Source organism: Podarcis cretensis (assembly GCF_951804945.1).
Source record: "Podarcis cretensis genome assembly, chromosome: 10".
In the NCBI taxonomy this organism is placed as follows: domain Eukaryota; kingdom Metazoa; phylum Chordata; class Lepidosauria; order Squamata; family Lacertidae; genus Podarcis; species Podarcis cretensis.
In genome coordinates this window covers 33,045,227-33,058,538 of record NC_137179.1, presented here as the reverse complement: position 1 = coordinate 33,058,538, position 13,312 = coordinate 33,045,227, and the positions used below count along the sequence as shown (strand labels likewise).

Below are 13,312 nucleotides of genomic sequence, written 5' to 3'. Positions count from 1 at the left end.
AGTAAGGCATTCCGATAAAGCCACACTCCAAATATTTAACCAGAAGTCAATGGCAATTTCTGTAGAATGTTTCCAAATACTTAATCTCTGCATTTAAGGCTATTTGAATTTGGGTCTAATATGTTGAGAGCTGAATTGGGTGAGGGGTTGGTGTGTAATTTTAGAAATAATGTGAAACATCTTTTCCCAAAAGGAAGTATATGAACATGCAGCTCCACCTTGCATGAAAATGTGAGCCTCTCTCTCTGCAGCCTTTCCAGCATAGGGGAGAGATACCAATTTATGTTTTGGTGAGAGAGCCCAGTGCCAGCAAAAGGTAATTTTGAGAGAAGCCACCCCTACAGATGAGCAGAGATTACTCATAGGGATGGGTTGTGCCAAATTGATTGCCATTTATAATCTGCCACTATAATCCTTAAATTTTCCCCCTACTGTCTGCAGGCCTCCTGTATCTCCTGTGTATTGTTCTAAAAGAATGCAATAAAGATTCATCTCCTTTTATGTCATATTTTGATTTGTTACAGAGATACTCAAATAATGTAATGGAACAACGCCCCCCCCCCCCCCCCCCCGGTTTCCAAATACCTTGCAAGGTGCAGAATTGATTAGATTGAAACTGAGCATCATCTGGCTTCTCTATTAGCTTATGATTAGATGTTGCTTTACCTCTAGCAAGATCTGTCATCTGATAAATGCTTCTCCAGTTTTTTTTAATTGTCCATATCTATCTTCCTTTCTGAAAGACAGGTGAGTTAACAGCGGAGTGAAAACAAGGAATACACAGTATGTACAAGGCTCAGGTATAATTTACCCTTCAACACTTTGTATAAATCTTATGCAATAGCTCCCAAGTACTCTCCCTCTTTCACAATTCTTTCCCAGTAAGATATTTTAAAATAGGCATGTGTACCTCTTAAACAGTTCTAAAGGCACTAAGTGTGTCCTTGAACAACATGCATGTATTCAGCAGCTATTTGTACCCGCGGGCACCTCAACCCAACATCCATTGATACAAAATGCAGCAGTTGTATCCTAAACTTATTGCTTCCAATGAAAGCCGCACAGAATACAATACAACATAATTTGTGTTTTGTATGGGGTGTGTATGACTTAACTTCTATGAAACCCAACTAAAGTATTAAAAAGAAGGTAACTGTTTTTCAACCGTCTCAGTAGGGAAGGGTCGGGCAGATCAAAGCACCCAGGCATCCCGCTAAGTAGGCGGGTCACCATAGGGACGACCTGTACCCGTTCAAAAATTCCTCTCACATTAGCAGTGAGGACCCGGGCGTCACCCCGGATCATTATTTTCCTTACTCATAAGTTTAAGGCATAAACCTCAGCTCTGCAGCGAAGGCACGTAGTTGAACGCAGCAGCTTTTCAAGTGAGGATGAACAAATCATAGCGAAGCCACGGGACCACACCAGTGGAGAAGCACAACCTGGCTTTCCCTTATCCGGGGTGCAATTCGTGAAACAAAGACGAAATCCCCCCTAGCGGGTGCAAAAACTACCCCTCGCGCGGCCACCGGAGCGCATGCAAATGAGCACTCGGGCTGCGAGGGATTATGGGAATCTAAGCCCTCGCGAAGTCCTTCGCCAGCGTCGCGAGAAGATCCACTTCCAGGGTAAAGGAGAGGTGGGAGGTTGCGGAGGGAGAGGGCGCGGCGACACCGGAAGTAGTTGGCTCTCACGTCCGGGCTTCGGTCGCAGCGACTTGTCTCGGGGCCTAGCGACAACATGGCGGACCTGTCTCTGGACGAGCTGATCCGGAAACGCGGCGTCAGTGTGAACACGAAGGGGAGGTGAGCCGTGGAAGGAGCCTGGAGGGCGGAGAGGCCCCCCCTTGCCCGCGAGGGTTCCCTTCCCCCCACGTCGCTGCCCGGAGGCGGGATCCGTGCTCTGCTCCGGCAGGATCCGGCTGGGGATGTGCACTCGGTGCTCCGATTGGCGCGCTCTCCTGTCAGTCATCGCCCACTGGAGCGTTCGGTTCTGCTTGGCCGTTCTCGGCAGTGAGGTCTCCGAGGCCGAGTGTGTGTGTGTTTCGCACCATAGACGTGGGTCTGCGTGGAGAGGGGGCAGCACCCTCCTTCCGCAGGTCTCTCGGCGCCTTCATTGTACTGATTCTGGCGCTTTGTCCCTAAGGGCGGCCCAAAACATTGTGTGTATTCCAAGTGGGGCATCTTGTGTGCTGAGATGGGACAGTATTTGTTTCGGGGTGACAAACTATGCGCTATAGCATACAACCAATGGATTTTAGAGACTTTTGGGGTGGCTTTGTGCATTGGGCCGGCCCTGCTTCTTCGCCTTGTGCATCATACAAAATTATTGGCCTTTGCTTTTCATAGTGCCAATGTTTCTGTTCCTGAACTCTCCTCTTTTTTTGCTACTTTTACACTTCCTTTGACATGCAAGGCGATCTATAGCCTCCATAAACAATTGTTCTATTATAAGATTGAGCCGTTTCTGAAGAGAATGGTCTGTTGTGCCTTCAGTTGAATTCACTACTGGATAACACAAGTTAAATCCACAAAATAGAGGGCATGCTTTAGCATGGGAAATGTTGCTTAAGTAATAACGTAGAGAAATTTGTCTCATTAGAGAGCATTTAGATAAATTAACAGCTTTGCTTATCTGCAGTGAAGAGGTCACATCTTTACAATGTTGCTAAGGGAACAGGCAGCACTCACCAGACAGTGTCCACCAGTTTGAGTGAAATGTGTTAAACAGAGAAGCAAAAAACCAGCCAACATGTTCTTTGAAATATAGTTAAGAATTAATTCTGATTTCCCCCTTTCCCCTCCTATAAAACCATGTTTTCCATTTAATATCAGGATGTTCTATTGTAATTGAAATGCTGCTTGGTAAGAGATGTCAGTTACATCTCTTAAATTCCCTGTTATATATATATATATTTAACCCTGTATCCCATTTCAACCCATTTTAACAATATCCCAAAATTTTGGTGTAGTACATGCATTCTTCACAAACACAGATCTGTGGTTGAAATATGAATTTCAAAGCTATGAGGGGCAAACAATTCTATCTCTGTTAAATATTAATTGTTTTCCAAAGGAATGTATGTATATTAGATTATCCTTGTCAGTCAACTTGTATAATAACACTGGATTCCATTGTTGGCCTTTTCGCAGGTCTTAGTGTCTTCCCTTTTCTTTCACCAGCTCCAGCCTTCTCTTGGAGTTCAGATTTTAAAATCTCTGAACCTTCAATTTGGCCTCTTCTATCACTTGGTGGAACTCTTGGGTTAGATCATAGAATTGTAGAACTATGAAGTTGGAAGGGATCTCAAGGGTCATCTTGTCCAACCCCCTACAATGCAGGAATCTCAGCTAGATCATAAATGACAGGTGGTCATTCAACCTCTGCTTAAAAACCTCCAAGGAAGGAGAGTCTACCATCTCTCATGGGAGTCTGTTCCACTGTTGAACATCTCTTACTGTCAGAAAGTTCTTCCTGATGTTTAGTCGGAATCCATGTTTACTCGGAATGTGAATCTATTGGTTTGGGTCCTAGCCTCCGGAGCATGAGAAAACTGCTCCAGCCCTTTAAATATTGGAAGATAGCTATCATATCTCCTCTCAGTCTCCTCTTTACCAGGCTAAAGATACTCAATACCCTCAATCATTCAAGGCTTGGTTTCTGGACCCTTTATCATCCTGGTCACCGTCCTCTGCACACATTGCAGCTTAACTCCTTAAAATGCAGCAGTTTGTTTGCTTTTAACACCTGACATTTCTGTTCCAGGCTGAACACAAGGCCATTATTTGGCGGTAGACCTCGAATTGGCGTTCAACAAACTTTTCTAAGCAGATCAGCACCAAGTGTTGGTTTCCAGAGGACATTTGATGCACGACAGAAGATTGGCCTTACTGATGCCCGACACAAAATTGGCGTGAAAGATGCCCGGGAGAAACTGCTTCAGAAAGATGCCAGGTTTAAAATCCAAGGAAAAGTGCAAGACGCCCGGGAAATGCTGAATTCCCGTAAGCAGCAAGTGACCAAAGTTGTTGATGCCAGAGAGAAGATCAGTCTGAAAAGGAGCACTCCTAGTGCAGCCATTGTGAAAGCTGCTGTGGAAACGGTGGCCCCTGCCATGAAGATCACAAAAACAATTCAAGTAGGTTATAGTCAATATCTCTGCAGTCTATTGTTGTCTCTCCAGCATTATCCTATGTGTTGGCAGCTCCTGGAGCACTAGTTGCATGTATTTCAAGGGAAACAGTTGGGGAAAGCATTGATGTGGCATTATATCGCATGTGTAATACAGAAAACGAAATCCATGAATCTGAGTTCTGACAGTCTGCATTGTTTCATAATCTGATAATTAAAAGTAGAGATCTTAGTTCCTCCTTTAAGCTTTGAGTATGCCATCATGATGAAACAAGGGATTTCACTGAAATCTTTAGGTGTTAATGATGTGTCTTTCTCTCCCCATCACAGCAGAAGGCTGCAACTCCATTGCACACTCATCCTGCATGCATGAAGGTCAACATTGTGAACAATCACACAAACAAACAGGTGTGTGCCATTCAGTAACAGAGTGGAGTTGTCAATTGTTGTAGAATCTAGTAATCTTTGAATATGTGTTTAATATTTATTTCATTTATTTCAGTTGCTTCCAGTGAAACACCCTGAAGTGATTTTATGTTTGATTTTGGAGATTGGCATTGTAAACTAATTTAAAAGTTTTATTTACCTTATGTAATATGTTCACAGCCTACAGGCTGAGAGTGTTATCTGCATCCATTTCATTCATGTAACTCACAGTTTCCCATATGTGTAGTATCTTGCAGTGACAATTCACAAAGTAGATTTGTGGTGCCTTTGGATCTTACCCCTACATTCTTGTGCTCGCTTATTACAATGCTTTCAGTACTTAGGAAATATCATTTTTAATTTCTGGCCTCTATGTCTACCTATTTTGATGTTATTGGCCAATCTTGTATTATCACAGTACACCTGCACGGGAAAGAAATCCTGTTTACTCTGTCTGCCATTGGCTAATCCTTTATGTTACAAAGTTGTTGGGCAGATTAATGCTTGGCATTAGTGCTGAGAGGGATTGAAGAAACTCTGGGCCAAACTGAAATTTATGGCAAATGTGTGTCTGCATGTAATGTACTTTTAAAAAATGCTAATTGCCACTAATTGAGAGGGATGCAGTAATTGATTGTGATGGGTGGGGTATTTAACCCATCCCATACTGTGATCTTGAGGAAATTCCCACTTTTCAAGCTGCTGTTTGCATCAGGAGTAAGGTCCCACTGACTCCTGTGGGAACTTTCTGCACAATGCAAATTGTAGCAGGGGAGGGAATTTCACTTCAGATGATGACAGGGAGGAGAAGGTTACATTCCCCCTCATGCCACAATCCTGATCCTCACCAACATCTGCACATGGATATTTACATTTTAGAAATTGTGCGTGTTAAATGCAAAGGTGCATTTAATATCATGTTTAGATTGAGTCTTCAAATTTGAGTTGAATTGAACAGCCTGAGGTTCCTGTATTGCAGGGCTTTGCACTAGATGACCCTGAGGTTCCCTTCTAACTTTACAGTTCTATGAATTCTACTTAAAAGTCCTTTTTATTTTCATGTCCTGGTATTAAGATGCAGCAAATCAGAGTGGCTACATACATGTATTTGCTGAGGCATATCTTCAGAAAAACCTATTAGTAAGCATGTATAGAACTGTTTAAGTGCATCAGTCTAGACTCTTTAGAATATCTGCATTATATCAGCAACCAGAAACATCAAATCAACCACTTGCATTTATAAGTTACTTGGGGGTTTTTTTGTTTGTTTCTTTCTTTTTAGTCTCCGTATGATGTAGAAGATGATGAAGAAACTGTATCTCCCCTTCCTAATAAGCAAATGAAGATCACTACCACAAACAGCTTTCTGCACAGTGCGGTAAGGGTCTGTCTCATTAGCTTCTCCACTCCCTCTACTTCCCAGTGGACATGTACTTTTGTTGTTTTGCATGTGCTCTACGCTTGTATTGGCTGAACTTACTGGTTCCAGGTTTATGGTATTCTTGCAATCTTTTACCCTAAAACAGGGCAGCAGATTGCTGGCCCATGGGCCAAATGTGGCCTATAACAGGTTGCCATCCAGCCCATGCCCCATAAAGCGAGCTGTTGTGGAGGAATAGAGCTCTGTTTCCATCCCAGCAGTCTACTCTGTTTCTGTGCAAGGTGCAGAGAAAGAAAAGAGATGGAAAGTTAGGGAGAAAAGGGGTTTCTTTGTGCACTGCCAGTAGGTGGCCCATGTCCACTTTCCCCCATGGGAATGGGGCTCTGTAGAGCTCCAATGGCCCCCGAGCTGCTGCTTGCACCTGTACCAAACAGAGTGGCAATAGCCTGCACTACTGGCAAAAACAAACTTGCTCGTTCTCTTGCTCTTGAGTCTGCAGTTAGTCTGTCTTCTCTTTGCTCAGGCAAACCAGTAACTGAAACTGTGTTGTGTCATTTGACTTTTTCTAATCAGAAAGACTCATTCATACTAATCATTTTCAAAGCATTTCATGGCAGAGAGTTCTGTAGGCTAAATGCATTGCCTGTCTTACATAGGGACTTTATTTTATGAAAGAAAGATAAAGAATATTTTATTTACACTATCTGTAGTCAATGCCGATCATGTGCCCATACTCTTGTCCTAAGCTAAACCTCCAAAACACCCTAGTCAATGGAACTGTGTCACTGGGATTAATAGGATTATTCTGGTGGAAATAGAACCTGGATTGCAGCCTAAATTTGATATTCTGGATAATCTTTGTCCATTTAAAAAAACACACCTTTGAAATGGACAACTAAAATGGTGTGTCGCAATCCAGAATGAATTTATGCTGTGATGTTAAGGGGTATGGTATTCTGATTTTCTTTATGAGTAAAGTACCAAATAAAAATGACACTTCCAGCACATTATCTCACATTTTCCCAAGATTGTAGTAACTACCTTAAAACTCTAGGTGGTTTCTGCCATTTTTAGACCCTAGGGACCTAGTTTTTGAAAGATTCTTTCAAAGTTCTTTAGCTTATGTCCACTTACTTGAAGTAAAATCCATTGAATGTGGTAAGATAAACATGCATAAATACTCTGTTAGTTTATCCTTCTCGTCTTAAATGCTTCTTGCATACGTTATGATTTTACTACATCACAATTTCTCTTCTTTTCCAAACAACTAATAAAAGCTTCGTTAAGATCCTTATTTTCCCAAACTAACAGCCTGATTAGTTTGACCTGATTGATCAAAAGTAGTTGTGCAAGGATAAGGTGGGATGGAGGGAGTTTTCCTAACTTGTAAAATAGTTAAAAGTTAATAATGGAATGTACTGTCTTTACACAAAAATGTGAAATCTGTTTTCAATACATGATAATTCAAGTATTTCTAACCCGCAACAATTAACCAGTGTGCACAAATACTAAAAGGAATTTTTGAATGCATTAGCTGACTTCAGGGACTGAATAGTCTTCTCTACGTCACATTGGCTTTATTTCTAAGGTTAAATCTTTATGGAATGGGAAATCTTGCTGGATAGCTGCTTCTTAGAGGAGGAGGAATTAGTTCTGCTTCTGGCACTTGCAGTATTCAGGGATTTGTGTTCTCCATTTACGTAGGCTGGACTCAGTGGCAACAAGTTCTCTCTGTCAAAGACAGTCCCCCTCACGAAAGTTGTGCAGAATGATGCCTACACGGCCCCCACAGCTCCACCGTCCCCCATCCGGACAAAGGCCCTGACAAACATGTCCCGAACCCTGGTGACCAAGGAAGAACCCCCCAAAGAGCCACCACCAGTTGAGGTGAGTCAAGGACACAAATATATTTTTGTGTATTCTGGATTTTCATAACGAGAAGAAGAATAAACCCTGTTCAAGTGCAGCTGCATGGGGGAAATTTATTTCCTTCTTCCAGAGAAAACGGTGGAATTGGACATGGTAACTTGAAGAACTGGTAAAATCTGAAACCCATTTGCTTCTCATGCTTGCTGTGCAGACATTTGTCATAAATGATTTCTTGTTGAAATATTCTCAGAGATTAACAGAATCAAGCAAAAACAGTAAAAATTATATTCTGAAGGCTGGATTTTGCTGAATCTTACCCTTGTCTTTCCCCCACTTCCTCAAAGCCCCGTTTACTTTGATCTATCTCCCCTCCCCCCAATCCCAGACTATATGCATATGACACATTTGTCTGTTTCTTGGCAGCCGGCCTTCAGCCCATTAGAAGGCACTAAAATGACTGTGAATAATCTGCACCCTCGAGTCACTGAAGAGGATATTGTTGTGAGTACTGTATATTGTTGAAATCAGGGATTTGCTTGTGTCTTGTATCCGTGTTCTACCCAATGTTTATAAAGTAAAATGGAATGTGTGCTTTCTTGGGAGAGCCTGGAGAATCTTAGGTGGTAGCATTAAGGAGCTAGGTAGATGTCTGCAAAAGCTCCAAGACGCCTAAATATCTTCAGAAAAATTAATTGACTTGAGAGCAATCTGACGACTTTGAGGAACACACCCCTCTGTGTTCCAGAATTACTCTCCTGAATGAAGTCCTGGCAGGCTCCATTGTGTTCTTCACACAGTAGGAAAGTTTCCAAAGTTTGTGAAATCCAGAACAGTTTGCAGGCAGCGCTCTGACGCCAGGTTTACTGTCACATTCCCTCTGACTTTTGGTGTGGGGGAAATGATCCCAGTGTAGCTTTAGATAAACTGGATGTTCTGTTGCTCTACATCAGGCATGTCCAACTCCCAAGAGACTGCGATCCCAGTATTAAAAAACTGGCAGTGATCTACCCATTGTCATTGGAGGGAGGAGGAGCGTGTGTGGGGTGGGTGGATTGCCCACAGTTGTTGAGCTTTCCCCCTGTAACTTTCTGTACACAATAAGGATCCCGCAATCTGCCAGGGATCTACCAGTCTACTGGTTGGACATCCTTGCTCTACATGTAGTTTTCTGAGGATATATGGGACGTTAGGAATGCAAGGACTTCTTCGTGTAATGCATGAGAAACTTTAGGCATTCACTCTCACAAGATGTGATTATTAGATCATGCGGCCTTTAAAAAGGAGCAGACATAGTTGTGGAACGTGGCTCTAATTGTGGATAGCTACGTCGAACCTCAATTTATACTACCTGTTGGGTAATAAAGTACTTTCGTACTCTGATTCTGAGTTTATTACCTAAAACATGGATTGTGGGGTGAGGGAGGGGCCTCTGGCCCGCAGACTTAACTAGGTCCACTCAGCCTTCCAATTTGGTCTGCTCTGCTGTTCTTCCCCGGCCACAACCATATGTCACTCAGCTGATATCATACAAACAAAGCACCCGCTGCAAAGGAATAATCAGGAGCCTTGGAGTGTGCTCCCAATGTTCCTTGGCAAGTGCTGTTTATGTTCAACACTGTTCAGATTGGGTGCTGAATGCAAGCCACACTGCTTTCACCAGGGTCAGAGCCTGACAAATGACATCAGATGATTGACAAGAGAGAAGCCTGGGTTATTGGTAAATTGTAGCAGATGGAGGGTCAGCCACAATTTGAATTGGTCCCGTGGCCAAAAAGTGGTTTCCCATCCCTGACTTAAATATATTTATCTGTTGTTGGAAACAGAAGGCTGGACTAAGTGTTCCTCTGTGTGCTCCAGCAAGGCAACCTCTATGTTCTTAATGTGTGAGTGTTCAAATATCAGAGTTGGCAGCTGTGGCCTTGACTTCCACACTAAATTCCACACTAACAACAAATGCTTACAATCACTGATGCAGTAGCAAAGATGAGCTAAGTTAAATTAAACTATACTGTACTGTGCTCTTTCCTCAGGAGTTGTTCTGTGTATGTGGTGCCCTAAAGCGAGCCCGTTTAGTGCACCCCGGAATGGCTGAGGTGGTGTTTGTGAAAAAGGAAGATGCCATTACTGCATATAAGAAATACAACAACAGATGCTTGGATGGTGAGTGTGAGCCTCTTGCAGAACGCAGAAACGTTTTACTTCCCTGAAGATCTCAGATGGTACTTCTTCTGTGTGTAAGAAGTCAGGAAATTATTAATTAATTGTTAATGACTGCCATGAGGGGCTGAGCAGTTCTTAGACTATTATTGTATCAGGTGTTTAGAAGTCACCAAATTTGCTCATATTGGAGTGAGAGTGATATTGCAGGCCCATAGATGATAACTTGCCCCTACACCAACTGGATATACAGTAATACCAAGTTTGTGAGAATTAATGCTCTTGAGAGACTGCAGAATCTTTGCTGTTTCAGAGTTTGGGTAAGTAGTTAGGGTATTGACATGAGGAGGGATATTGGTTCATTTTGTCCTTATTTTTATTATGTATTTTGTATTTTTATCCTGTGACTGCCCTGAGCTCTGCAGATGCAGGGCAGTATACAAATTTAATTAATAATAATACTGTATCTCAAAATAGAGAAGCTTAGGCCCAAACTGTGTATAATGGTGGCAAATCAGTGCATTCAAATCCAGGGATCTTGTTTAATGAGCAGAATGGATGCACAGTGAAGAAACCTATACCACTTTCCTAAGGTTTAATACTTGGTTTTCTTTGTTCTTCTCCATCAGGCCAGCCGATGAAATGCAACCTTCATATGAATGGGAATATCATCACATCAGACCAACCTATCTTGCTGTATGTGCATATGGGTTTGTGTTCATAAAACTATGGTGTAACATTTTTGCTCCTTCACAAGGTGCCATATAATTTTTGTACCCAAGCAAAATACCAAACAGGAGTTTGTTGATATTCAGATCAAAGCTTTTTTACTAATTTTCCTATATATCCAGCACTGCTGTTCAGATTATCATCTGTATGAACGGTTGTCCTTCCATCTAAATATGGCAGTAGGCTTCTCCCAGCCTGTAATTGCTTGCTTAATAATCAGAACAACAGTTTTGGTTCAGCAGTGTAAATTGATCCGCATTTCACCATTCAACAACTATTGATGGTGGAGCTCCCTGGGGTTCTCTGTGTTCTTCTTTTTTCCCTTTCCATAACTTTTTATCCCTTAATCTGAAATCCTGAAGAGTACACTTGGCTTAAGCTAGCTATGCAGGCAATAGATGGTAATTGCTGAAAAGAGTAAGCTCTGCTGCTTGACTTGACACTTGTTCTGTTGTGAGGCTAAATAGTGTATCTCTTCTTGTTCTCCCTAGTCGATTGAGTGACACCCCCTCAGTGAAGAAGGAAGGTGAACCACGTCGGACAAGTGTAGGAACCGCCTCCAATCCACCAGCTGAAGTGGATCCTGATACCATCTTAAAAGCACTCTTCAAATCCTCAGGGACCTCCGCCTCTGTGCAACCTACAGAGTTCAAAATCAAACTTTGAGGAGTGGCAGGCAAGGAGTGGACTGGAAAACTTGTTGAGCGTGGGAAATAGGGAGACAAGTGTGGGAACGCAACTGATGTTGTGTTTGACCATGCTGCAACCTTTGTTTTTCTACAATTGCTACCTTCCTGTACAGTAGTGTTCTCCCTAATGTATGTGTTCTGTTTTCATAGTTGGAGTTTTTGTCCACATATTTCTAATGGAATAATCTTCCCTTCCTCCAGTGATATATCACCAAGCTTAGAACATTTAACTCTTTTTCCTTTGTTTCAACCACCCTACCTGTATCCAGCCAGTGAAAAGTGCAGCTAGCAAAGGATGTGAGTAGCATCTGTTCGGCACTTGCACCCTTTGAGTGAGAGATGAGAGTCCTTTTTGCTTTTTACTGATGATGGACTGCATTTCCTTTTCAATTCAGCTCTGTCTGTGGCAGAGGCCAGGATTTGGTAGCGGTTTTAGCTGTTCTGAAATTGTAAAATTAGTGAAGGAGAAGCAGCAGCAAATGTTCTCTTGGTTCAGCAGCTAATGGAAGGGACTGTGAAGGCAATGCAAATAGGTCTAGGCACAGGAACATAGCACATCTTACACTTCATCGTCGTCTTTTGTCGTTGTAATAATCTGCTAGTGCACTGAGAGAAAGAAGCATGTGCCCTGGTGTTGGTGTACTCTTCAGTCCAGGAAGTCTCACAGATGCTCTCTTTGTGAGAATGCATGGGCTTTCTTTCACTTTGTACCATTTACAATGTGTTTCTACTATGAAATTATGTATTGGGCAAGAAGAAAGTGTTTCTGGCTTCAGCAATCACTTCTCATGCCTGATGCCTTAGAAGCACTGCAGTAAATAGAGGTCCTCATTCATTCAGTCCTGACAGATTCTGATGCACCACTATGTTTTGTAGCACCTACACCTTTCTTGGAGGTTAATGACACCCAAATAAACTCCAGTGATAAACCCCTAGGAACTATTTCTACAGGGCATCTGTTTTTACCCTGCACTACCTTATCCCCAAGTGTAAGAGTCGAGAAAAAATCCAGCCTCCTGCTCTCATGGAATTGTCAGTTGTAAGAGTTGCATCTTTCAGTACTCTGGGCATGACTGCTGCTACTGTACAGCACTGTTGCTTATTTTTCTGTACTGGGAAATGGTGGGTGTCTCTTGTGGTTCATATAGAGGAGAATCTACTTATTGGTTTGGCATAGAACAGGGATAGCAGGAAACTGAGTTGCCTATAGCAAATGAGGATGATTTGTTTTTTGGCCATGCTGAATTTCCTCTGACATGCCAGTCTTTGCTAAGACAAAAACATACTTCCTTTTTCTAGCAACCCATTTAGTCCAGTGAAAATGGAAAACTGACAAGGGTTAAGAATAACTGCATTGGTTTTATACTAAATAAACATGCAGATACTTGTATGGGGGCTTGCATTTTTATACTTCCAGCTACGAGACGAGAGCATTGCTGTTTATCTGTGCTAAAACCCTGCAGTGTAATATATCTGCTTTCTTCCATTGTAGAACCTGGTGCTCAGTGGATTCTACATTCCTTTTGCTCTTTGTTCTGTACAGTTTCTTAGTTTCATTTAGCAGGTACACATGTTATGTCACACAATAAACCTTCACAACATGGAAGGCATTTGCTTCCCAATGGGTTTTTTAAATCTGAATCACTAATTTAGGACCGGTCATAATTTCACCCTTACTGGGGAGACGTGCTTATGAACGACAAATGATATTTTGTGCAGAACTGCTGTGTTTCATTAGCAGTTGGTTACAGGGGAAGGGAAGGTTGGGGCTGGAGGACATTATGTATTATGTTTCTGAATAAACGTTTGTTATACAGAACCTGTATTTTGCCCTGCCTTCTTGGATTGCAAGGAAATCAACTGATTAGTCAATAGAGTCCTGTTGGTTTTCCACTTTTGGGGGTGCCTGTCAGCAGAATCAAATAATAAA

The 13,312-nt window shown here is 42.2% G+C and overlaps 1 protein-coding gene across 2 annotated transcripts; it reads left to right on the top strand.

Moving 5' to 3' along the window:
• Nucleotides 1–1,640: 1,640 nt before the first annotated feature.
• POLDIP3 (DNA polymerase delta interacting protein 3) lies at nt 1,641–13,201 on the top strand. Of its 2 annotated transcripts, none has more exons than XM_079993390.1 (9): nt 1,641–1,805; nt 3,766–4,138; nt 4,465–4,539; nt 5,840–5,935; nt 7,643–7,825; nt 8,231–8,308; nt 9,838–9,967; nt 10,594–10,660; nt 11,185–13,201. In XM_079993390.1, exons 1-9 carry the CDS (start codon nt 1,741–1,743, stop codon nt 11,357–11,359), a joined length of 1,242 nt encoding a protein of 413 aa, XP_079849516.1. In that variant the 5' UTR covers nt 1,641–1,740; the 3' UTR covers nt 11,360–13,201. The 2 variants fall into 2 exon arrangements, with proteins under 2 accessions (XP_079849516.1, XP_079849515.1); XM_079993389.1 differs by having other exon boundaries at nt 1,643–1,805; nt 4,462–4,539.
• Nucleotides 13,202–13,312: the final 111 nt, after the last annotated feature.